This window comes from Brassica rapa, chromosome A03 (assembly GCF_000309985.2).
Source record: "Brassica rapa cultivar Chiifu-401-42 chromosome A03, CAAS_Brap_v3.01, whole genome shotgun sequence".
In the NCBI taxonomy this organism is placed as follows: Eukaryota; Viridiplantae; Streptophyta; class Magnoliopsida; order Brassicales; family Brassicaceae; genus Brassica; species Brassica rapa.
Genome location: NC_024797.2, coordinates 15,061,003 through 15,082,859, shown reverse-complemented (window position 1 = coordinate 15,082,859; position 21,857 = coordinate 15,061,003). Strand labels below are relative to the sequence as shown.

The window sequence follows — 21,857 nt, the reverse complement described above, 5'->3', positions numbered from 1 at the left end:
TGAAGCACATGGGAATGTCGGTTCCCAAAGAACAACCGACCAGCAAAAACGCAACACAACACACTACGACTTCTTCTATTTATCGTTTCAGGTATGCACAAGACTTTCGCTTCCATTTTTTTCCAATCACTTGATGTTTTTCTCAACCCCAGAAAATGATTAGCCCTAACTATCTTACACACACGACATGAAACTGTATGTCGCGTACTCGCGTTGCGACCAATGTATTGTTGCTAACGTAAGAACATATTCGGGATGTCATATAGGCTTTATTGACCAGAGAAACAAACCAGAAGACCCCTTTAGAATCAATAATGGCATACACCTTTTAGCTATCAAAAGACTAGACTTTTCTACTAAGACAATTCCATGATGAGTAAGTACCACAAGAGTCAAATCTAATTGAATCCTCTAGAGTGCATCCGATGTTACGTTTAAACAGAAAAACGATCAGCTTTTATTGGACGTTTACAGCACCAAAGATCATTTATTGAGAGCAACAAAATATGGTTCAGAAGAGGACTATACCAGCCAATCCCATTATTCCAATTAATGGTCCTCACCTTCTTTCTCTCTCACTTTTCTTTTTTACCACAATGTCTCCACACCTGAAGCTAAAAGTACTGAAAAAGAGAAGTCTTCCTAACGTGTTTTGTTTCTCACCCAAAATCAATCAAACTACATCAACTGTTTTTTGCTAACATTGGATCATAGAAATTGTCAGTAAGTTGGGGTTTTCAATACACAAATGAGTGAGTATCCAGGACGTGCACCCAATACATGGCCTCGAGTACAAGTACTACTGTATATGCAGAGTCACATGCATACTTTACTCATGTGGGCCACACAAGGTAGACCCCGCACATGAAATCATTGACAGAACCACGTGTGATCAAGAATTAACATTATACGATTGCGATACATTTTGGAAGCAATGTCACGAACACACATAAAAAAAGTATATCGTCAGGATGGTGTGTTTTAAGGACAGACATATGGGGGCTGGAGAGAAAGTGACTGTTACCTACAAGTCTGGGAAGACCTTCCTCCTCTCTTTTTCTTCTTTTTTTTTGTTTCTTTTTGTGTGTCTTTAGTGGGAGTTTGATGGCATTTTCCAGAGAGGTTTGGTTGCAACAAGAATCTTCTCTCTTCCATGGGATTCAGGTTCTTTGTCATGTATGGTAGAAGACCATCTTACAGCATGAGCCATTCTTGCTACTTTGTCTAGCACCTCTGGAGTGTCTCGGATCAAAACTTTTCCTTCTGGACGCAGTATTCTGTCCATCTCTACCATTAGATCTACTAGGCTGCACCTGTATGCATATTAGACAATTCAGTTTAGGTAAAGCGGATAAGACAAGGACCTTTTCTTAGCAACCGAGAATGGTTTAACATTTAAGTTATACCTCGATTTGCTGGAGTCTGATCGTTTTATCAGTGATTCAATTCCTGATACGTGGATGAAATCATACGTGCGAGGATATGTTGAAAAAGGTTCACACCTACAAGAAAAAATAGAAAAGTTTAATCCTTGATGCTGGCAACGGCTAGTATACGAAACAAGAGAAATAGCATGGATCTAAAGTCTTTGCTTTGATAAAAGTGACTAACCAATCATGGTAAACACCGATGAGACCTCTGTCATAAATCACGTCAAGAGTTAATGGCTTCCGAGCTGGGATGACATTCATAACCCACACAGACTCAGATGCAAGCGCTGCAGCAAATCCTCCAAAGAATGCGTTCATGTCCATAACATTGCGGACAGCTGGAGATTTCAGCTCCAAGTTCAGGGAATCCCTGTAATAAGCAACTCGTCTTGCCCACCTCCTTGCATCTGCTTCAAACACATCCAACCCGTTTTTCATGGCAATGGCCCTAGAAGGAACTTTAGTAAGCCTTTCCGGCCACTTGGGAATAGTTCCCAAAGCATTATCTCCTTTGACAGACGATGGTCTAGTAACACACTTCTTCAATTTATAATACCTGAAACAAGGAGAGAAAAAAAAAACAGACTTCACTTTTGCTTTCTATTACAGTTCGATATTCTCATCCACAAAACTATACAAGGAGGTCATATGAGTGCTATTTCGGAGGAAACTCACCATGCATCACTTGGCGGCACAGACTCATCACACAACTCAAGCCCGAACTCGTTCTGGCTGGGTAGACATGAATCTCCAACAGGCTTCTTCCAGATGACAGTGTTTCCATCGACAGCAATTAGCTCATAGCACAAAGCTCTAGCGACCGCCTGAAGATCAGCCCACTCTTTGTCTTGTTTAGGCCATTGAACAGGTGGGCCAGAGATTACAAGATATCCTCCAGGGCGCAGTAACCTATCAACTTCGATGAAGTAAGTTGCATCTGCAGACAAATCACCAAGCATAATCAGAGAAAAAAACTGACAACAGATGATATGAAAGTTTTTTTTTTTTTTTTTTTTTTGAAACACTATATGAAAGTTTATACTCCAAAACCCAAGATACTTACTGTATGCCGTGAAAGGAATCAAGCATCGGGAACAATGCATAAGGTCAAAGGAGGATGCAGGAAAGGGGAGTCTACGAGTGCCAAGCATGGCAACAAACGCAGGGACTCCTCTTTCCAAAGCGAACTGAATCTGCGATTTATGTGAATCTCTTGGAGCAAACGAGAGGGCCAGAATGCCTTGAGATAGTAGAGTACCTCCAAAACTTGCGACCTGCAAAGGTTTCACAATCGTATTGTACCAATACAGAGCAAACGTGAAAAAAGAGACTATAATGATGCTTATTTCTTACCCCGCATCCCATGTCAAGGGCAGTCCTGAGAACTCCCCCGTTAAGAGGGATATACTGAGAAAGTTTTTCAATGTATTGGCCAGCTCCGCCAGGAAACATGGTGCCACCACCAGGGAAAGTGAAGTAATCACCTTCCCTTTTCATCCATCCTTGGTGACCTTTCCGGTCAGCAATTTTGTTGTATGGCATGTTTGCATGCCATATCTGCAAAGCTTAAAACGCTCAGTAAGTATAACATCCTAAACCAGAAATCGAACTAGCTCATATAAAGGGTGTATTCAATTATAGAATTTGAACTAATTTGTATAAAAATGACAAATCCGTTTTTATTAAAACCTAAACTTTTAAAAACTCCTCTAAAATCTCTAAACTTCATACTAAAACCATCGTAGTAAATTCTCTAATTCACTTTAAATCATCTAAAAACTCATTAAATCACAACAAAACGTCTCTAATATTGGATTGAATACATCCACTAAGTTTGCAGCTTGAATTCAATACCTTGTGTAGGCTCTCCGGCCAAGGAACAGAGATCTTATATCCAGAAGGCGGAGGAATCAAGCAGAGAGGCGTCTCCTCCGGCAAGGGACAATGTCTCTCCCGATAGAAATTCATCTCCCGACTAAGCTGGCTGTTCCTTCTCGGATCCTCGCAAGGCATGTGAGCCACAGCATCCGCGGGACAATACTCGATCGGCTGCAAATGCTGACCGGACTCAACCAGAGTCACCAGCCGCTGGCGTTGCCTCGGATCTGACGCGGTGGAGAGAAGCAGCGTTTGGCGACCAGAGGCGGCCATGGAATCGCCGAGAGGAGTGAAGAGTAGGATGAAGAAGAGAAGGACGATGCCGAAGAAGGCGGCGGTTACGATGTCGAGGAGGCTCCATTGACGCTGATTATTACGTTTCGAAGAAGGTAGCCCCATAGCTTAGCTTAGCTCAGCTTCTTCACCACTCGAAATATCTTCTTCTTCGACACAAGATCAGATGCAAATCTTATAATTGGAGAGATCTCAGATTTGTCGGCGATTTTTTAAATATTTATTTTATTTAATTTTCTCAGTGTTTTAGTACCGACTTGCATCAGGCGGAGCACGGTGGATACGCCACTGATGGGCTCCCTAATATTTTTTTTAAAAAAACTAATTAAATCATATTTAAATTTCTTTGGTCGTCGATTCTAAACTTTGCATGCTTTTGGACATCACCTTGAATATATTATAATTGGGCCTTTAAATATTGGATTGGGCCTTAAATATATATTTGTATATGCCAGTAGTATAAAGTGTTTCAAACCGGAGATTCAACATTAGCAAAAACATATGAGAGTTTACAACAATGTGTGTAACCATGCGTTGGGTCTAAAGCTACGAAAGCGGTTAAAGGCTTACAGTACATTGAACTCAACTAGTTTCTGCTATCATCATCTCAGAGGTACACATTGCTACTACTATATCAGTAGTTCCAGAAACAACGCTTCTTGCTTGTTGGTGAGACTCAGTTCCTCAAAGGTTAAGGCACCGTCTTGAAGGCTGAATGCACGTCGAGGATATGCTCTAATCTATTTACACATTCATACCACTTATAAGAGAGGCTTGTAGCAGCAGAAACTAATATAAACGAATCTTAGAAGTGACATATACTCAAATAGAATACCGCTCATCACTAGGCTTACCACTCTATATGTGCCTGGTTTGACTAGTCCAGCAGCATCTATGAAGTCAAATAGGTACTACAATTCAACCAAACAACTGTTAAGGAAGCTTAAATACGAAAAAATGTTACTCACACTAATCACTCGAGACTTGGAAACTTCACCTTAAGCTTGTCTGATTTGAGAAAGCGACGACCATGACGGCTGCTATCTGGCATTCTAACAAGTAGAGTGATGGCATCTTCATTATCCACTGATGGCTCTATGGGAAGTGCTTCCTTCTTCGTAATGGAAGATCTCTCAGCTTCCTGCCACAAGTGACGTACCCAAAACAATTGTGAATATTAGCATTCACTGGACAGGCATTACAACCCAGATTGAATATTAAGGATCTGTAGTTATGAAATCAATGCTAAACCACATTTCAGACGCATTTTCCTTTAATGATCATATCTTTATATTGGCTGAAAATCTTAGGGTTTACTCTGATTACATAAGCCCTTTTGTAGGCTGAGTTCTACCTATGTATGTATTCATGCATGGGAAAGGAGTTGTTCACACACTGGACTATGTTCATGTCAACTTTCACCTTCAAAAGATAAGCAGATTACCTCTCCAATGGCCCTCTTATCAGCAGACTGTGACTCCGTGTGAGTTCCAGGCAGATTATTATGTGAAGTATTTTCTCTAGCTACTCCACTAAAGAGTGCCTTTTCCAGCATTATTGCCTCCTGTAGCTCTTTTGACGGAATGCCACCCCACTAGTAGAAGTCCAGCAACAGGAGGTGAAAACAGGGTAAGAAGAACACATGATCAACTAGAAGCTAGTCACTAAAAAGATGCTTTTGCTACTATCACTGATAAGAGAAATCAAACTGTTTTTGAATAATTACCTCTTCAGGATAAGAAGCTTCATGTCCGTGCTGAGAGCTTACATCAATTGGCTGCTTTTGTTTAATATCTTCGCGCTTTTCTTGTAATGTAGAGCTCCCGGGCTTCAAAGTACAAAGTCTTTAGTTAGCTTAAAGAGTTTCAACACATTACACCAAAAAGAAACTTGGAATGTAACTGTCACCCAAATAAATGGGTGAAAATGTTAAGGAACTATACCAATGTGCATATGCGTACACACTATTCGATATCTTTCACGAATCAGAGGCTGGAAGAATGAGTCTTACAAAAGAGGAGAAGAGAAATTCAGTTTCAAACCTTATATCTGCTACTTTCATGTGTATTAGATTGCTCTACGGAGTGAGGCATAAGTTCAGCTAGTTGCTCTCGCATTACACTCTCTTGCTCTTCCATCTGAAAGCCATTAACGCTAATGTGAGACATCACCCTACATCAGCAGGTACACATAGCAGATAAAATATCTAATCCATACCTCTATTGACATAGAAATTGCACGGGCAATGTCCTCGTCCTCCTTGTTAATAGCCTCTCTTGAAGATAAAACGCTAGATGGAACCTGCATCAATACCAAAACAAAAAAAAAAGGTTAGAAAAATATGCGAGGCTCATTTAATTCAGGATCCGGTGAAAGCTATAATACTATACATTGTGACGAGTCCCCTCTTCAAAATCCTTCTTTGAAGCCTCGATGGCAGCTCTGATCATTTCTTCTTCCGCATCGTTCCCATAGACAGGTGATTCAGCATCCCTATGTGTTGTTCCACCATAGACTTGGGATCCGTAGCTAGGTGAATGTCTAGCATAACCGTCTCCTCCGACATCTCCAAGTCCAGGAGGACGAATCTGATCATTAGCAGCACCCCAGGTAGAGCTAGCAGGGAACCCTGTGACTTCTCCCGTGTGAGATGATGGAGGAGGAGAAGAAGCAGAGCCACTGAGCTGCCTAAGCAGACTTCTCCTGTAGTTGGGATCTAGAAGCAACGAGGGTCTAAAAGAGCGAGCAGCAGAGAGGAGAGATGGAAGTCCGCCTGGAACTGGCCTAGACTCGCTACCAGCACCACCACTACGAACATGATGACTGTTATCTTCCACAGCATTGTATTGTGGACGAGTGTCTGAGCTTGGATCAAGACTGGAAGGATAAAGACCAAATAAAGAAAGAGTGTTTATTATACAATGAAGAAGAAGAGAACAAAAATCAAAGAAGATAACAACATACATGCTTCTCTCCACATCCCTGAAGTGAGCATTGATGGCTTCAGTGAGATTATTGCTATGTTCCTGATCAAAAAGTTTACATTACCGATTAGTGGATCTACACTGATAGATCCTATACGATGCTGCTCAGTGAATTAGCTGAAAACACTAAACTCATTTCAAATCTATCCGAAAACGAAATCAATGCAGAAAAGAAAAGGAGGAGGAACCTCAAGACTCTGAATGGCGAGTGACTCGTCGGCGCCGGTGATGCTCATGTAAGACTGAATGGCGTCTCTCGACGGTCTCATCATCGGAGAACAGAGTCGAACCGGTGATTATGGAAGCAAAGCGGCGTTCTAATAGTGTGTTTGATTGGTAAGTTTCAAGATTGGTTCAACTGATTCGAACCGACGCTGATGAGTCTACACCAAAGTGACGTTTAATTACTTTTTTCTTTATTTTACTTTCTCTGACACGTTGCCATCTATTTACACCATCCAACACTTATATATGTTTTTTTCTCAATAATTCCCACAACTTTACCTCATTTTCTTATCCAATTACTTTTACAATTATAAATGAAATTTTATGAATTAAACAAAATACCTTTTCCATATAAGATAAACTTTTAAATTTGACATTCTTTGTTTTACACTATTAATCAAAATAAGATGACAAAAAAAAAGTCAAGCCTTCCCTCCCTGCTTTTTTAGTAAAATTTATTTCTGCTTTTAGTGTCCGAATTGAGGAGCGGGACAAGTGCAGTTCTCCTGCACATGCAGTTTTTCCGCACTGTAATCACTATTCATTTTTTTCTGTTTGCAAAAGTAGTTCAAGCGGGAGATCTGCATGCAGTTCAATATTTTTTGTCTTCTTGTAGAAAAAGCAGGAGATCTGCATGCATATATCTCACCCGCCAACATTTGGTGGTGTTGATCTGCTTTTTTTTTGGTTTGGTCAATAAATAACTTTGTTACAACACTTAACTTTAAAAATATATTTATCTAGTTTTATGAATAAAATATTTTTATTTTATTTTATTTACAACTTTAACAATACAAAATTATCATTCTCTACTTATTATTTGTCATATAATTTTTAATTTTTATAAATAAGAAAATAAAAGAAGTATAAGTATCTTATAAAACATTTACAGGCATTTCGGCCAATCCTATAACATCTAAGATATTTGTTTAGATATCTAAGTGTCATTTTTATTGTTTTAATATATGATCTATAGTTTTGAACTGATTTTGTCATTCATAAGTTATAATAAATTATTTGATCTGGTTCTCTTCTGCATGATCCGCTTGATCTGTACTTGTCCCGCTTGATCTGCACTTGTCCTGCTTGATCTGCATGATCTGTTTGATATGTCCTGTTTGAACTGTTTTTACCATTCGAAGCCTTAATTTTCTTTGGTTAAAGCTTTTTTTTTTTTTGGTAGGATTCTTTGGTTAAAGCTGATACCCATTAATAACACTTTTGATTAAAAAAAAAACTGGTATGTTTTTTAAATGGTTTGAAGTATGAGACAATTATCAACCTACATTACGTATTATATTTATCCAAGTATCTAACGGTACTTTTATATTGCAAAGCCTAATTTCCTAATTGCAACAAAGAAAGGTATTTATTAATTTTATTCTCAAAATAGCATCAAAAAGCCAAAACAACTCAAATAGATTTTACTAAAACGTTAATTGACAATCTTATCATCATTTCAAATTTTATTTTTAAAACAGAAATTCTTTGCTTTTTATGTTGGCTGTTGCTGTTTTAATTTCGCCTTTTTATGTTTAAGAATTTGGTATTTACTTCTTATATATTAAAAGAGAAATCACAACTTTGACTAATGTGTGATTTTTTTAAAAAATAGACCTAATGGACCCATTACTAGAAATTAAAAAGTCATGTTACATTTAATTTCTAATATTATCATTATTATAGATCTAAACAACTCACTTTCTAGATTATAGGAACTAAATAATATGTCTACTATATTATAAGAACTAAATAATTATCAATTTTTCCGAGAAAAAAAACGTGATTCGGAAACAACCAATTCAATAAAAAAATATACGATAAAATTATTATGTTTTAAAAATACACGATAAAATTATACTAATATATACCAATGTAGAATTGATAACAAAATGTTTATATATAAAAATAAATGAAACTAAACACCGCGCGGTTGTGTGGATCGAGATCTAGTTTTTTTTATTGTGGTTGAATTTGAACTTGTGTGTAGTTTTTGCTTTTCTGGTATGGATATCTCGATGTTTTTGACTTGGTACGTGTTTTTATTATAGTCTTCGAACCTATTTTTTCCCGGTTTCGGTTATTTCGGGTAGAAAGTACCCATTAAGTATAGAAACCGAAAATGTTTCGGGTAGAAAGTACCCATTAAGTATAGAAAGTACCCATACCAATCCGAGTCGAACCGTAACCTGGTTCCTATTTGGTTACTAGAATTGAAAACCTGAATTAACCGAAACTCGAATTACCCGAACCGAATGCCCAGGACTACCTAGAACTAGCCTTGCGGTTAACGATGACGGACATGAACAAATAACCGTCGTCTTCTTCGAAACGCTCTCTCTCTCTCTAGGGTCACCGTCGCTCTTATCGATAAGAACAAAGGTAAAAACTTTTCATTTGTTTCTGAGCTCATATTCATCCTCGATTGATGAACCCTTCATCTCTCTTCTTGTAGTAGGGTTACTTCAATCAATTGGGTCGAACAAGATGGATTTCGTGAACAAGCTTGACACGGACACGTTGCTATCGATTCTTTCGTGTCTAGACGACCCATCAGATCTTGTCCGTGCCAGTGCTGTCTCACGCTCCTGGCGAGACTTCGGTAAAGACACCTCTTTTAATTGCTTTCTCCTCTCTCAGTGTAATTGAATTATGTCTCATTTGGCAACTTGCAGTGATTAGATACGGTCTCTCGAAGAAGCTCTGCTTCAAGCTGTTCCATCAGCTAACTTGTGTGGATCGTGTTAATGAAGAGTCCTCAGGCTCATGGTCAAGGAGTAGTCTCATGGATACAAAGCTACTAGAAAGAGAGCACAGGGCTTTTGCCTTATTGGCTAAAGGCTGCACGTCGTCTCCTATCAGAAGCTGTGTAGCTGATACAATCATAGCATCGAGCACCGATAACTACCTAAAGAAGATCGTGAACACAGTCGACGAAATAGTCCAGTTCAGGACAACACAAGTCTTCAGTGCCCGAAACGCTTCTTTACAAGCTCAAGGGTGATCTCTGTGTCGTTACTGAGTTCAGCATTCACCCTTTCCAAGGTGACAACGACAATGTTATCCTCCTTGTCTTATTGTTGTTTTTAACGGTGGTGTTCCCCCATTATTGTTGTTATATGTAGCTTATTTTCAGCCTGGTTCGCCGATATACTCTTCGGATTATGTTCGTTTCCGGTTGGGTCACCTCGATAACAACAACTCAGAGGAGAAAGACAACTATGTATGGACTTACACTTCACAAGAGTTTCCAATGGCTCAGGTGTGTATGTGTGTCTTTAGCATTATGCTATCAAGTCTTGTTACCCTCCTCAACTGTTGATAACCAGTGTTTGTTTGTAGGAAAATCGATTGCAGAACTTTAAGCTTCCAGAACCAGTTGTTTGCATTGGTGGGTATATGCTGATCGAGTTTCTTGGTCGAGTTCAGACACGACAATTGGATGGCCTATACTACATATGGTACATTGTCTCTTCCCTATTGGTCTAGTAGTTTCCTTACAAGTTGCAAGACTTTGAGAGTAAGTTTTTTTTTTTGCTCAGCGTGTTGCATGTCAGAGTGATGGGAAGATCACTAGCAAATTCGTTTAGGTTGGTGGATCCGGACGACGACGAGTCAGGAAAGTTTGGGTTGATGGTGGTGAGATACTGTGATCCCAAAGAAATGGGTGAGATGGAAGTAGAAGAAGAGGTGGTGCATAGGCAGTTTAGGCAGGCGGCGAACTATCAACAGCGCTTGAATTTCCTCCACAGGGACGAGGGGTATGCTTGGCTCGACGTGGAAGACGATGGCTATGCTGAATCAGACGGTGAGGAGGTTTAGTGTCTGAATCACCACGAGGATGCTGAATCAAGTGGGTTTATTATTTTTCTTTCTCTTTTCTTGAAGAGTTGTTTTTTTAATATTAGGCTATGTGACAACACTACACTCTACTCTTTCATGCTCTAAGAGGCTCACCATAAGTAGCAAAACTATTTATCATGTTGAGTGGATCTAGTACATCCTTCATTACAAACCACTTCCGGCTTCTTCTATTTCTCACTATCTTCTCCATTCAAGCAGGCCCATCTTATTCTACACATGATTTTTATTGCTGACCATGGCTACTAACTAAGCCTACTACGAAAGTATCTCACCACATTTATGGATGATCTTTAACGAAATAAAGTTGTTCAGTAAAAACAATTGCATTCAGATAAAATAATACATAAACACAAGCATCTAGCTAAACCTGTCGACTAGTAGCTGTGGTGGTGGGAACCTGCGTAGAAACAACAACGTAGTAGTCTTTATCACACACTAAGCCCCCCCTTGGAGATAGAGGATGTACCCTGTCAGAAGTGATAGTAGCATTCACATGGCCTTCACTGTAGCATAGAACAGAAAAAAAACACAAGAAATTTACTGAAAACAAAAGGATTATACAAAACAGTTCTCTTTCAAAACTTCACTGTGATCATTTTTTAATTAAAAAATAATACTCTCTACTCACACTACCGACTACAATAGACACCGTAGGTCAGTGAGCGAGTGTAACAAAGCTCCAACAAACCTTCAGAGTCTCGATTATAAAATTACAAACTGGAGTAAGTAAACAAGCAGAAGCTCCAAATCTCACAACTCGTAGAGAGAAACATCCTAGGTCCCACATACTTTGTCTTATTCCCTACCAACTAACTTAATTATATACTATTATTATTGCAAAAAACTTTGTTCCGTTCTTTCTCTCATCAGTCTGTCCTCATCTAGAGATCTCTATCAAGAAGAAGCTGCTTCTCTCTTTCCACAAACTCTCGTCAGCCACCCACACATAAATACATATCTAATTTATAACACTCACTAAACATTTCCCTTTCAAGATATTTTCTTTTTGTTTTTGTGTAATCTTCTTACGTGAGCCAAAGAGAGTGTTTCAGGATGGAACTAATTAGGCCAAGAATGCTCAAAGACTGTCTCTTGGAAGATTCAAATTCATGTTCATCAAATGGGTTCAAATCTATGCCCAGAAGGCCTTCGCTCAACCCCTTCCCAATGATACCAAAGAAGAAGAAACAATCCAGTGCATTGCAGGCAGTGATCAATGCCGTTAAGAACCTCAGTTCCAACGCCATTAAATCCACTCCATCAGGGATTTTACCAAGGAGCCTTTCTCGGCGTCTATCATCATCGAAGAACAAAGCAGAGAACAAAGCAAACATCACCACCATCGTTCGCGTCAAAGACATCGTACGTTGGAGCTCCTCCAAGGACCTGCTGCATGAAGACATATCACATTTCCAACCTCATCAGTGCACGACCAAGACAATGACAACAATCACAGGATCATCCACGGGCAGCGACACATCCTCCAGCAGCTGGTGCGACTCGGATTTTACGTCAGAGTTTTTACCGTCAGCATGGGGAGGTAACGTTGAAAAAGAGGAAGGTGGTGAAAACCACAAGTTACAATGTGTCGGCGAAGATTCTTGCACAGCAGTAACAGACGCCGACACTGTAGTGGGGCCTGAGGTAATATGAATACTATACTAAGAAATATATACTATTTTAATCACAGAGTTTAAACTAGTACATGCATGAATAGAAGAGAAAACATATTTAACAAAGAAATAAAGTTAATATGAGATCTTATGTGTTGACTTTGCTTCAACCGTACGGTAAGGTCGCCCATGCTGTCTTTAAATGCACGTGCAGCTGTTCGGTAATGAAAAAAAAATTCACATGAAGACAAAACAGAAGCTGTCTTTGTCTTTCTTTGGTAGATACACAGAATAGTATGTAGACATGCATTAGCATTAAAAACAAATGAAGTTATTACACTACAACTACTAATAGTTGGATGATTTTGCCTAATATGCAATGATCATGACCAGGACTTACAGTGTGAAGAGGAGCAGAACAGTCCAGTCTCCGTTCTTGAGATACAACTTGGAGAAGATGACGAAGCATCAGACTCTTCTTTCAGTCAATGCCTTGATAACGTTGAAAGTGCGTTTACTTTTCCTTCATTTCAATCAAACCAAGTTCGTTTCTTATAGTTATTTTAGGACTTTCAAGTTTTAAAACACAGTGTGTAATTAATTTTGGCAGGAACCAAACAAAAGCTCATGGAAACGATTCAACGGTTTGAGAATTTGGCCAACATTAGTCCTTTCAATTTAGAAGAATGGGGTGAGGAATCTTGCAAGGATGAAAGTTGTGACACAGAGATTGAAGAAGAAGAAGATGACACTGATGAGGTTGAAGAGAAGGCAGCTGAGCTATGGGAACGAGTCAAAGAAAGACATGCCATTTGGATCCACGAAGAACATCTGATAATGGACTACTTCAGAGATGAACTGATGCAAAGAACAAACGAAACTCATCAGCACTTTGAGGAGCAATTGGTGGGGGAGGCAAAAAGATGGTTAGAGGGACAGAGAGTATCAGAGCTTGAATGCGGAACAGGTGAGCAGAGGAGACAGGCATGTGCTAGAGAGATTGAAAGACTGGACTGGAACGATAAACGGATGAAGGAGGAGCGTGAAGAGGTGGCTATGCAGATTGAAGAGGGACTCTTCAGCCTGTTAATGAATGAAACTTTATATACGCTGTTCGAGTAGCAACAAGCAGAGTGTTAGCCTCCGATATGCTCTGTCAACCTGTGAAAGGAGATAGATGTAGCTCTATCACCCTCATTCAGGTAACTTGAAGTTTAAGCTTGGCTAGAGATTAGCAGGCAGCAACAGTTTTGATTAGGGCTTTGAGTTTAAGCCCCACTTTTTTGGCTTCTACTTTTGTATGAATAAAGCAAACGAATAATACAGTGTACATTGAACTCTAAAGCATATGGCTGTTTCTGCAAACACAGCTCAGAGGTTGTTTTTTTTTTCAATTTCTCAGGATGTTATTAATATTACAGACAAACAAATAGTATCAGAGATTCAATAACAAAAACAAAGCAAGACAACACATACAAGCATTTTGATGGAGTTTCTTTCTTCTTATAACTCTCTTACTGAGGATTGAACTTGACTGTCTCACGATATATAAGCTCCTTGATGTTCTCTTCTGTCAAAGAAGGTTGCTCAAAATCGAAATTGAACGGCCTCACACACACCGGTTCCTCGTTTATATCGTGCAGCGGCGCCAAATACGGGTGGCACAACGCCTCATCAACTACAACAAGGTAGACAAACCAATGTTTAGAAGATTAAAACGCAATGACAAAACTGAGATATACGAAACTCACCAGTGATGCGTCTGCTTGGATCAAAGACGAGCATTTTCTCAAGCAAATCGGCTGCGCCAGCTGACATGTTTGGGAACCTAGCAGAAAAGTTCTGTCTCGGGTACTGTGGAAGCTGTTTAACGTATCTCCTTGCGTTGTCGCTCCTTAAGAACCCCAAGCTTGAATCATCAGGTGATCCTATAAGCTGTGCTTTCACAGAGATTCATCAACAAATGCAGATGATACCAAAAGAAACAACGCTAAGTGACTCTATGTGGTTACCTCAGTGATAAGCCTAAGCTGATGAACATAATCTTTACCCGGAAACAAGGGCTCCCTTGTCATGGTTTCACCGAGAATACAACCCACAGACCAGATATCGATCGCTGCTGTGTACTCGGAGCAGTTAAGGAGCAACTCTGGAGCTCGGTACCAGCGAGTAACAACGTACTCAGTCATGAAGTCAGTCTCGGATTTGGTCCTCGCAAGCCCGAAATCACCAAGCTTTAGATCACAGTTTGCGTTCAGGAGCAAATTGCTGGGCTTTAAATCTCGGTGTAACACATTAGCTGAATGAACGTACTTGAGCCCACGCAACAACTGATACAAGAAGAACTGCAAACAAAACATAAAACAAATGAGTAAACAAGGAGCTCAGTTCCTGAAAGGCAAACAATCAGATGAAAGTGAACAAACATAAAAGTAATTCAAACCTAACTGTTACTTTGACCAACTTTAGTATCCTCATATACCCTAACACAAGAACATATATGAATAAATATAACACGGAAACTAGTTCTGAAACTGTCAAATAAACAATGAAGTGAACAAACAAAGTGAATAAATATACCTTATAAGTACCAAGCAATACTAAATCTAACTGTGACTTTGACAAGAACATATATGGATTTCTCTCTAACTTCCTGAACTAATGAATTTCTAAACTAGAAACAGAAAGTTTTCATCTTTTACATAAAAGGGGACACATGGTGTTTGATGATGCATACATACCCGACAATGATCATCAGTTAAGGGTTGGTTAGAGCGTATAATCTGGTGAAGATCAGTGTCCATGAGCTCATAAACAATGTAAACATCGTTGAAGTTCTCTCTCAGGGGTGGTCTTATTATATCCTTAACAGCAATAACCTGCGCATTAAAAAAATCAATATAGCTTATTTTCACAAGAAATAATTATTGAAAAGATGATGATATATACATTCTCGTGATCCATGTGCTTGAGAAGCTTAATCTCTCTCAAGGTCCTCTTGGCGTCGATGATGTTGTCAAAAGCGTTACCGATCTTCTTGATAGCTACTTCCTCTCCCGTCTCTGAGTTCGTAGCAGCACTGAACACAGAGATATAAAAAAAGAAAAAAACTTTCAAAAGTGAGCTCCATCAAAACCCTAATCCAAACAGAGTAAAATCAAAATCAATGATTCAATCAAATCCATGAAGATCACAGAGATCGAAGAGTATGAAGATCTCTGACCAGACGATGCCGTATGCGCCTCTGCCGATGGGACGAAGAGGAGGAACGTACTTTCTAGTCACTTCGAAGATGTTTCCGTAGACATTGTACTGAACGTACTGACCTCCGTGAGTAGCCAATCCTTTCGTGCTCTGATCACCACCGCCACCGCCGAAACAGTTCTCCGCCGACATAGCTTAGCTTAGCTCCTTTGCGAATAAAACCCTATAAAGATCGAATTGAATCGGAACCCAAGACACACGCACAAAGAAACTGAGGGAGAGAGAGGCTAAAAGGGAAGGAGATGTGTGGGTGGTGTTGTTGACATTTCTTCGAATACGTGTGGACCTGACCTTCTTCTCTTTTTTTTTGAACCCGTTTAGGCTCTTCTCTCTCTCTCGGGCGACCCGTGACCCTAAACGGGTTTAAGTCTTCTTCTTCCTTTTTTTCTTTTCTTTCTAATAAGTCAACTTACTATTTTTTTTAATTATTCTTTTCTAGGTAATTAGGTGGTGGTCTGGAATTGTAGCCTATGATTACTCTCCCATTATTCTATATTTTTATAGAATTGAACAAGTAAATGACTTCATATGGGAATGTTCATATTGCCAAATGCCAATAAACTAAAGACTAAAATTATCTCCAAGTCAGTCATTTGAATACGACTTGGTTTTGTTAGAGGTATACAAGTCCATCTCCGTTTTCTAGTCTATGCCTGCCGAACTTTTTTGACTAAAAAAAACTTGCGTGACATTTTATTCCCCTAATGACTTGTGAATAAGCAACTATATAAAATAAAAATGAATATTTTCATTAACTGAAAAACCCACAAAAATAGGTGTGATGATATTAATGTGAGGATCTGATGCACATACAAGTTAAATGACTCCATGTGTGAATGTTCATGCAGCAAAAAAAAAAAGAATTTCAAACTTTTCTCCAGTCAGTAAGTAGTTTGAGTACGACTTGGTGTTTGCTAGTATGGATACAAGCCAATTGTCTGTTTCCGTGACATTTTATTCCGTAACGACTCGTCAAAAAATGACTATTGAATATAATGTCATTTTCATACTGAGAAAAAAAACCCCCACAAAAACCTGATACAGGTGATGATATTATAGCACATTTCGACATCATTTACAATTCTAATTTAGACTAGTAACAGCTTAATCACACTCCTAAACAAGAGATAAAGTTAAAGATAAGAAAGTGCGTGATGATGTCATGTCATTATTTGATGCTAAATAATCCCTAGGAAGACTACTTAACCTTCCTCACTTCCACCCAAACTTTTTTTTATAAAGAAGTTTTGCCAAAGATCTGCTACTGAAGTCCACATCATGAAAACGGCGAAAATAATAGGAGAATAAACAGAAGAATCAGGGCAAAAAATGGTTCTTGATAGAGATCGACCGCATCAGAAATGATCATATAAAAAAGTAACACTGATTCCACATTAACTAGTAACTAAGCAAAAGACACTGTGAAGATACAAAAGAGGGCCGGCCGTGCCTAAATGTTTTTTTTACCTAACATTCGAAAAGATACCGAGCTGTAAAAGTTTCGTGAATCCGTACAACAGACGAGAGCTTATACGGACTTAATCTGTCTTCTTGTCTTCTCCATCAATGGCTCGAAGCCTCTCTACAAGAGGAGGGTGTGAGTAGTGATAAGCTGAGTACAATGGGTCAGTGTTCATCGCTGATAAGTTCTCTTCCTGCAAAAATCCACAGCAAAAACAACAACCATTATGACATGGCACAACTCGAGTATAAACAGTCTGTGTTTTGATTTCTGCTGTCTCTCTGACCTGTAGCTTCACTAGCGCAGGACGTAGATCCTTTGCATAACCAAGATTCACTGCAAAAGCATCAGCCTACAAACAAAACGTTAACTCAAATCTAGTGATGGTATTTAAAGAAAGAAAGAAACTTTGACTGGATCTTGAGGGATTGTAAGATTTTACCTGAAACTCAAACGCTCGACTAACAAGGTTGAGGCCAAAGCTTACTAGGTGTTGAAGTGGTATTACAGTGTGCTGTAAGAATCAGACAGGAGAATATATATAAGATTGGTATGGAGTTTTCCTTTTGTGTCCAGAACCAAAAAAAAAACAAACCTGAAATATGATCAAACCAATGAGAACTGGTTGTGTATCAAAACCAAAACTCCTGAAGAGATCAGTGGAGTTTCTGACAAGAGTGTATCCTCCAAATTGCAAGAAGGCAAGAATCTGCAGTAAAAACATGGAGACATAAGACACTGAATGAAGATAATGAGTAAATAAGTTCTGGACAGTCGTTTCTCACTTGAACAGCAATGAACGAGTATGTAGTGTGATTCAGCTTCCAGTGTCCCAGCTCGTGTGCAATAACCGCCACAATTTCATTCTCATTCTGGCACTGCACATTAGAAAAGATAATATTATATTTCAGAACCAGAGTCTGAATGTGAGAATAGTTCGCTTGAAGCACAGAGAGTCGCAGTACCTGCTGAATCAATGTGTCATAAAGAACAATCCTTTTGTTCTTGAAGAAACCATACATGTAAGCCTGTAAGATTTAATAAGAAACATGATGTTACTAGAAAACGTAGGTATGAAGAGATCTCAAGCCTCTAAGATCCTCACATTACTATGGCTTGACCTTGTAGATCCATCGACAACAAACAGTTTCTTCAGAGGAAACTTTAGAGAAGAAGCAAGTTTCTCAATCTTCTCCCGGAGGTCTCCATCTGGAAGCTATACCCAAGTATAAAAGGAAGATTTTAAATTCCTGAATACAACAGTGTGACAAAAAATATGTCTTGACTTGTAAAATGACTGGAATACTCACAGGAGTGAACTTGTTGAAAAGAGGTGCAATCAAAACAGGGTATATAGTCATCATCACTAGAGACAGGATAAACATGAATGCCCACAGATAGATGGCAAGGTAAGGACCTCCTTTCTGCAAAAAAGAAGATAAAAAACTTGGAAGCTTACATTCATTATAGAACAGTCATATATAAGGAAAAGAAGAATTCAGAATCACAAAACCTGAACTATAACAATAATTGCGGCAACGATAGGAGGGGCAAGTATGACAGAGAGAAGTATTCCTTTGAGCATGTCCCTAATGAACATCCATATTGTTTGCTGCAACCATAATTTATAAGAAACTTTAATCCACATGTAATAAGGAAAAGGTCAGACACAACACAAGGTGTTGTTGGAAATACGACATACTTTGTTGAACCCATGCCGAGACTCGATCACGAAAGTTGAGTACAAAGAAAAGGGCAAATCAGTGATCTGCATCAGAATATCAAAGAAACCATATTATCTTCACAAATAGATAAAAAAAATTTAATCCTAAAACGCATAAGACTATATAAAGGGGTTAATTTGAAAGACCTGTGACCATGTCATAAGACCAGCCAAGAATGAAAGAGTGTGCATGATTTCATTCTCTGGATCGAGTCCCACCATTGGTAGAAAGCCGCCAGATATCTACAGGAAAAATGAATAATCACAATTTTATCCTGACATAAAGCAATAATGAAATGAGATATGTACCTTCCAAAACCAAGGCAAGATCCCAAAGAACAGAATCGCAGAGTCCATAAGGATAGTCACAAACTCATGAACAAAGTGAAAATGGCTGTAAAAAAATGAAACAACAACTCAGTGATAATAGCCTTACCAATTACTAGAAACTAACGAAATGTAATGAATAAGAAGAAGCTAGTGAAGACTAAACCTTTTGTCAAGACTGTAAGCTCGAGATTTCTCAAACTTCTCTTGGCTAATGACTCCAACCAAGGTTTTAGGGAGAGTTGGGAGCTTGAGAGCAGTGTGTTGCCTCAGATCCAAATACGTCTCAAAAACGTACATCACGATCATAAAACCTGAAAAAGAAAAAGAACACATGATGAATTTGAATCTGATATACAATCCTACAACAAAATATAACTTTCTATTCATATGGTTGAGCTATCGCATCAAGAAATTTATGTCTATGTTGTATTTTTGGATCAACAAGTTTGAATATTTTGCACATCATACATCCGTAACACAAAAGGCATATGAAAAGTCTTCTCTTTAAACCCTAAACCCTATAGAAACACACAAAAGACTCGAGAAAAGAGTCAACTCTTCTTTCTAAACCCTATACCCTAAACTTTCCTGAACAAGAAAACAACACACAAATACAAGGACGAGATGACATCACAATTCACAAGACATCTCAGATCAAACGGACGTGTACGGCAACAAACAGTTCGATCAATAAGGCTCAGATCAAGTCAGACACTATATAGAAACGAGAAGCAGAGATTATGGCGTAAGAAACCACTCAGAGAAATCTCAATACAGGAAAAAAAAAAGGAAGGCAAAATGTTATGCGAGTGACAGTGGAGAATAGAATGTCTGAGAGAAGGATAAAAAGCTTACCAACGACGGTTTCCATGTAAGGAATTGCCATGCCTGCCCAAAACGAACGAAGACCTGAGCCGCGAAGACGAAGAAGGAGAAAGACAGGTCTTTGGGCTGTCTCTGGTCGGGTCGGTGTGGTGTAAAAAGCGGCAAAATACGGGTACGGGTTATAACCACGAAGAGTATGGGCTACACTTTAGGCCCATATTGAAATAGTCCCTCTTTTGGGTTAATTTGAACTTCAAAAATTAATTTTGGGGCTTTAACGGAAAGGTCTACTTTTACAAGGGTTAAACGAGAAATCCTTATCAACAGAAATTACAAAAGGCGACGCCGAGAGAGCAGAGCTCTCACTTCTCTCTCTTCTGCAACTTTATCCACTTGGAACCTCGACCATGGCGTGTCCTTCGCTTCTGCAGTCTTCCGCTTCTTCGTTTCACGGCCGTTTCACATCTCTAGCTGCTCCATCCTCCGTACGGGTGCTCCCTCCACCGCTGAGAAACGTGGTGAAAGTCTCGGCGTCGGGAACTGTGCTGGTGGAGAAATCTGAGGCGGAGAAAGTCCAGCGTCTCAAGACCGCGTACCTGGAGAGAATCATCCCCGCGCTCAAAGAAGAGTTCAAGTACATTAATATTCACCAGGTAACCCTCTAATCTCTGAGGTTTTTTTTTTGTTCTGTTGCGATTCATGATGTTTTTGAAGTCTAATTCTCGGTGTTTTAAAAAAACAAAATTATTTTGGGGAATGTGGAGCTTTGTTCTGTTAATGTCGTATCTAAAAGATCATTCTTGTTGTTTTTTATTAATTTCACATTATTTGTGCTTTTTATTTGGGATTGGTTTCTTTTGTGGAAAATGTAGTGAAGCTGTCTGAATATAACCTTCTTGTCCTGATAATAATGTTTTTCAGCTGAAATTTTTTGAGTCTTGTTTCGTATTTCAACTTGAAGTATGATTACATTTTTCTAGACAAGATCATGGAAGTGCAGTTTAAAATGTCAAGTCATTCTTCTGTGGCAGGTTCCAAAGGTTCAGAAGATTGTGGTGAATTGTGGTATTGGAGATGCAGCGCAGAACGACAAAGGTTTGGAGGTTGCAATGAAAGACATAGCGCTTATTACAGGGCAGAAGCCTGTCAAGACCCGAGCTAGAGCTTCCATTGCCACTTTCAAGATTAGGGAAGATCAACCTCTTGGCATTGCCGTCACCCTCAGAGGAGACGTGAGCTCTTCTTCTTCTTTCCCCTTGAATCTTAATCAAAGTTTCCCCTTTTTCTCAACATATATTTATTGTGACAGGTGATGTACTCGTTCCTGGATCGTTTGATCAATTTAGCACTGCCAAGAACACGAGATTTCCAAGGCGTGAGCCCCAGTAGCTTCGATGGCAACGGCAACTACAGCATTGGTGTCAAAGACCAAAGCGTTTTCCCTGAAATCAGGTTTGTATCCTTACCCTCACTAACTCTTATCCACTTAGATCAACTGTCCCTTTAGTCCAGTCCAACTTAAACTCTATGTTGGTTGGGTTGGGTAAGATTTGATGCGATTGGAAAGGCAAGAGGAATGGATGTATGCATCAGCACAACGGCTAAAACAGATCAAGAAGGACAGAAACTGTTGGCTCTGATGGGAATGCCTTTCAGGGAAGGAAGCAGTGCCAACACAGGGGCTCCAGTGAGGAAGAAGAAACTAAAGTCTCATCATTTTGATGCTAAAGGCAAAGGCAAGGGAAAGAGATGAACATATTAAAAGAGTGAGATTTTCCCATTGTTTGTATTTGTTTTCATGTTTCATGGATTATTGCTCTCTCTCTTTGTAATGTTTTATAATGTTGATTTGAGATATAATTTGATATCAGGAAAATGTGACTTGGGTAGAAATTACGAGAGTAAAACATATAAAGGGGTTTTCTCTAATTCTAGAAAGTTTGTGGGGGATAGTTGCAATTAATA

At 39.1% G+C, this 21,857-nt stretch overlaps 6 protein-coding genes, 1 long non-coding RNA gene and 1 pseudogene across 9 annotated transcripts; 4 read left to right on the top strand and 4 right to left on the bottom strand.

Annotated features, from left to right (window-relative positions):
• Positions 1–809: 809 nt before the first annotated feature.
• LOC103858854 (probable methyltransferase PMT13) lies at positions 810–3,913 on the bottom strand. Its single transcript, XM_009136284.3, has 7 exons — positions 3,285–3,913; positions 2,784–2,987; positions 2,494–2,704; positions 2,106–2,367; positions 1,612–1,986; positions 1,407–1,502; positions 810–1,313 (listed from the first exon to the last, which is right to left on the bottom strand). The coding sequence occupies exons 1-7, from the start codon at positions 3,705–3,707 to the stop codon at positions 1,091–1,093; spliced, it is 1,794 nt and encodes a 597-aa protein (XP_009134532.1). The 5' UTR covers positions 3,708–3,913; the 3' UTR covers positions 810–1,090.
• LOC117132379 lies at positions 2,793–3,214 on the top strand. Its single transcript, XR_004455956.1, has 2 exons — positions 2,793–3,008; positions 3,044–3,214. It is a non-coding gene; the product is annotated as an uncharacterized LOC117132379 (long non-coding RNA).
• Positions 3,914–4,067: 154 nt separating the features above from the next.
• Positions 4,068–7,953, bottom strand: LOC103858853 (plant UBX domain-containing protein 9). 2 transcript variants are annotated; one of them, XM_009136282.3, is made up of 10 exons: positions 6,775–7,953; positions 6,567–6,628; positions 5,993–6,479; positions 5,820–5,903; positions 5,645–5,740; positions 5,329–5,430; positions 5,047–5,196; positions 4,600–4,743; positions 4,457–4,513; positions 4,068–4,342 (listed from the first exon to the last, which is right to left on the bottom strand). In XM_009136282.3, exons 1-10 carry the CDS (start codon positions 6,856–6,858, stop codon positions 4,232–4,234), a joined length of 1,377 nt encoding a protein of 458 aa, XP_009134530.1. In that variant the 5' UTR covers positions 6,859–7,953; the 3' UTR covers positions 4,068–4,231. The 2 variants fall into 2 exon arrangements, with proteins under 2 accessions (XP_009134530.1, XP_009134531.1); XM_009136283.3 differs by having other exon boundaries at positions 4,600–4,734; positions 6,775–7,309.
• A 1,129-nt stretch (positions 7,954–9,082) lies between these two features.
• LOC103858852 lies at positions 9,083–10,839 on the top strand (annotated as a pseudogene).
• A 241-nt stretch (positions 10,840–11,080) lies between these two features.
• LOC103858849 lies at positions 11,081–13,887 on the top strand. Its single transcript, XM_009136280.3, has 3 exons — positions 11,081–12,319; positions 12,682–12,796; positions 12,899–13,887. The coding sequence occupies exons 1-3, from the start codon at positions 11,729–11,731 to the stop codon at positions 13,408–13,410; spliced, it is 1,218 nt and encodes a 405-aa protein (XP_009134528.1). The 5' UTR covers positions 11,081–11,728; the 3' UTR covers positions 13,411–13,887.
• Positions 13,595–15,853, bottom strand: LOC103858851 (mitogen-activated protein kinase 4). Its single transcript, XM_009136281.3, has 6 exons — positions 15,512–15,853; positions 15,238–15,367; positions 15,030–15,167; positions 14,301–14,633; positions 14,040–14,223; positions 13,595–13,966 (listed from the first exon to the last, which is right to left on the bottom strand). Exons 1-6 carry the CDS (start codon positions 15,682–15,684, stop codon positions 13,803–13,805), a joined length of 1,122 nt encoding a protein of 373 aa, XP_009134529.1. The 5' UTR covers positions 15,685–15,853; the 3' UTR covers positions 13,595–13,802.
• Positions 15,854–16,867: 1,014 nt separating this feature from the next.
• LOC103858848 (CAAX prenyl protease 1 homolog) lies at positions 16,868–20,066 on the bottom strand. Of its 2 annotated transcripts, XM_009136279.3 has the most exons (14): positions 19,923–19,953; positions 19,231–19,378; positions 19,047–19,131; positions 18,885–18,980; positions 18,717–18,782; positions 18,528–18,626; positions 18,325–18,438; positions 18,120–18,230; positions 17,980–18,042; positions 17,800–17,892; positions 17,610–17,723; positions 17,457–17,528; positions 17,301–17,366; positions 16,868–17,207 (listed from the first exon to the last, which is right to left on the bottom strand). In XM_009136279.3, the coding sequence occupies exons 1-14, from the start codon at positions 19,951–19,953 to the stop codon at positions 17,091–17,093; spliced, it is 1,275 nt and encodes a 424-aa protein (XP_009134527.1). In that variant the 3' UTR covers positions 16,868–17,090. The 2 variants fall into 2 exon arrangements, with proteins under 2 accessions (XP_009134527.1, XP_009134526.1); XM_009136278.3 differs by having other exon boundaries at positions 16,868–17,366; positions 19,923–20,066.
• Positions 20,067–20,229: 163 nt separating this feature from the next.
• LOC103858847 (50S ribosomal protein L5, chloroplastic) lies at positions 20,230–21,777 on the top strand. Its single transcript, XM_009136277.3, has 4 exons — positions 20,230–20,545; positions 20,924–21,124; positions 21,202–21,344; positions 21,441–21,777. Exons 1-4 carry the CDS (start codon positions 20,300–20,302, stop codon positions 21,643–21,645), a joined length of 795 nt encoding a protein of 264 aa, XP_009134525.1. The 5' UTR covers positions 20,230–20,299; the 3' UTR covers positions 21,646–21,777.
• The last annotated feature ends 80 nt before the right edge of the window (positions 21,778–21,857 follow it).

Excerpts from the sequence above, each read along its gene's own strand:
- LOC103858847 (XM_009136277.3), top strand. The coding sequence starts at position 20,300 with ATGGCGTGTCCTTCGCTTCTGCAGTCTTCCGCTTCTTCGTTTCACGGC. Across the intron at positions 20,546-20,923 it reads AGTACATTAATATTCACCAG|GTTCCAAAGGTTCAGAAGAT; the intron begins GTAACCCTCTAA and ends CTTCTGTGGCAG. Across the intron at positions 21,345-21,440 it reads AGCGTTTTCCCTGAAATCAG|ATTTGATGCGATTGGAAAGG; the intron begins GTTTGTATCCTT and ends GGGTTGGGTAAG.
- LOC103858854 (XM_009136284.3), bottom strand. The coding sequence starts at position 3,707 with ATGGGGCTACCTTCTTCGAAACGTAATAATCAGCGTCAATGGAGCCTC. Across the intron at positions 2,988-3,284 it reads GGCCGGAGAGCCTACACAAG|ATATGGCATGCAAACATGCC; the intron begins GTATTGAATTCA and ends TAAGCTTTGCAG. Across the intron at positions 2,368-2,493 it reads GATTCCTTTCACGGCATACA|ATGCAACTTACTTCATCGAA; the intron begins GTAAGTATCTTG and ends ATTTGTCTGCAG.
- LOC103858848 (XM_009136278.3), bottom strand. The coding sequence starts at position 19,953 with ATGGCAATTCCTTACATGGAAACCGTCGTTG. Across the intron at positions 18,043-18,119 it reads CAAGGTCAAGCCATAGTAAT|GCTTACATGTATGGTTTCTT; the intron begins GTGAGGATCTTA and ends TAAATCTTACAG. Across the intron at positions 17,724-17,799 it reads ACTCGTTCATTGCTGTTCAA|ATTCTTGCCTTCTTGCAATT; the intron begins GTGAGAAACGAC and ends TTTTTACTGCAG.
- LOC103858849 (XM_009136280.3), top strand. The coding sequence starts at position 11,729 with ATGGAACTAATTAGGCCAAGAATGCTCAAAGACTGTCTCTTGGAAGAT. Across the intron at positions 12,320-12,681 it reads ACACTGTAGTGGGGCCTGAG|GACTTACAGTGTGAAGAGGA; the intron begins GTAATATGAATA and ends GATCATGACCAG. Across the intron at positions 12,797-12,898 it reads ATGCCTTGATAACGTTGAAA|GAACCAAACAAAAGCTCATG; the intron begins GTGCGTTTACTT and ends TAATTTTGGCAG.
- LOC103858853 (XM_009136282.3), bottom strand. The coding sequence starts at position 6,858 with ATGATGAGACCGTCGAGAGACGCCATTCAGTCTTACATGAGCATCACC. Across the intron at positions 4,514-4,599 it reads TCAAATCAGACAAGCTTAAG|TACCTATTTGACTTCATAGA; the intron begins GTGAAGTTTCCA and ends GTTGAATTGTAG. Across the intron at positions 4,343-4,456 it reads AACCAGGCACATATAGAGTG|ATTAGAGCATATCCTCGACG; the intron begins GTAAGCCTAGTG and ends ATGTGTAAATAG.
- LOC103858851 (XM_009136281.3), bottom strand. The coding sequence starts at position 15,684 with ATGTCGGCGGAGAACTGTTTCGGCGGTGGCGGTGGTGATCAGAGCACG. Across the intron at positions 15,368-15,511 it reads GGCGCATACGGCATCGTCTG|TGCTGCTACGAACTCAGAGA; the intron begins GTCAGAGATCTT and ends CTCTGTGTTCAG. Across the intron at positions 13,967-14,039 it reads TCCAAGCAGACGCATCACTG|TTGATGAGGCGTTGTGCCAC; the intron begins GTGAGTTTCGTA and ends ACCTTGTTGTAG.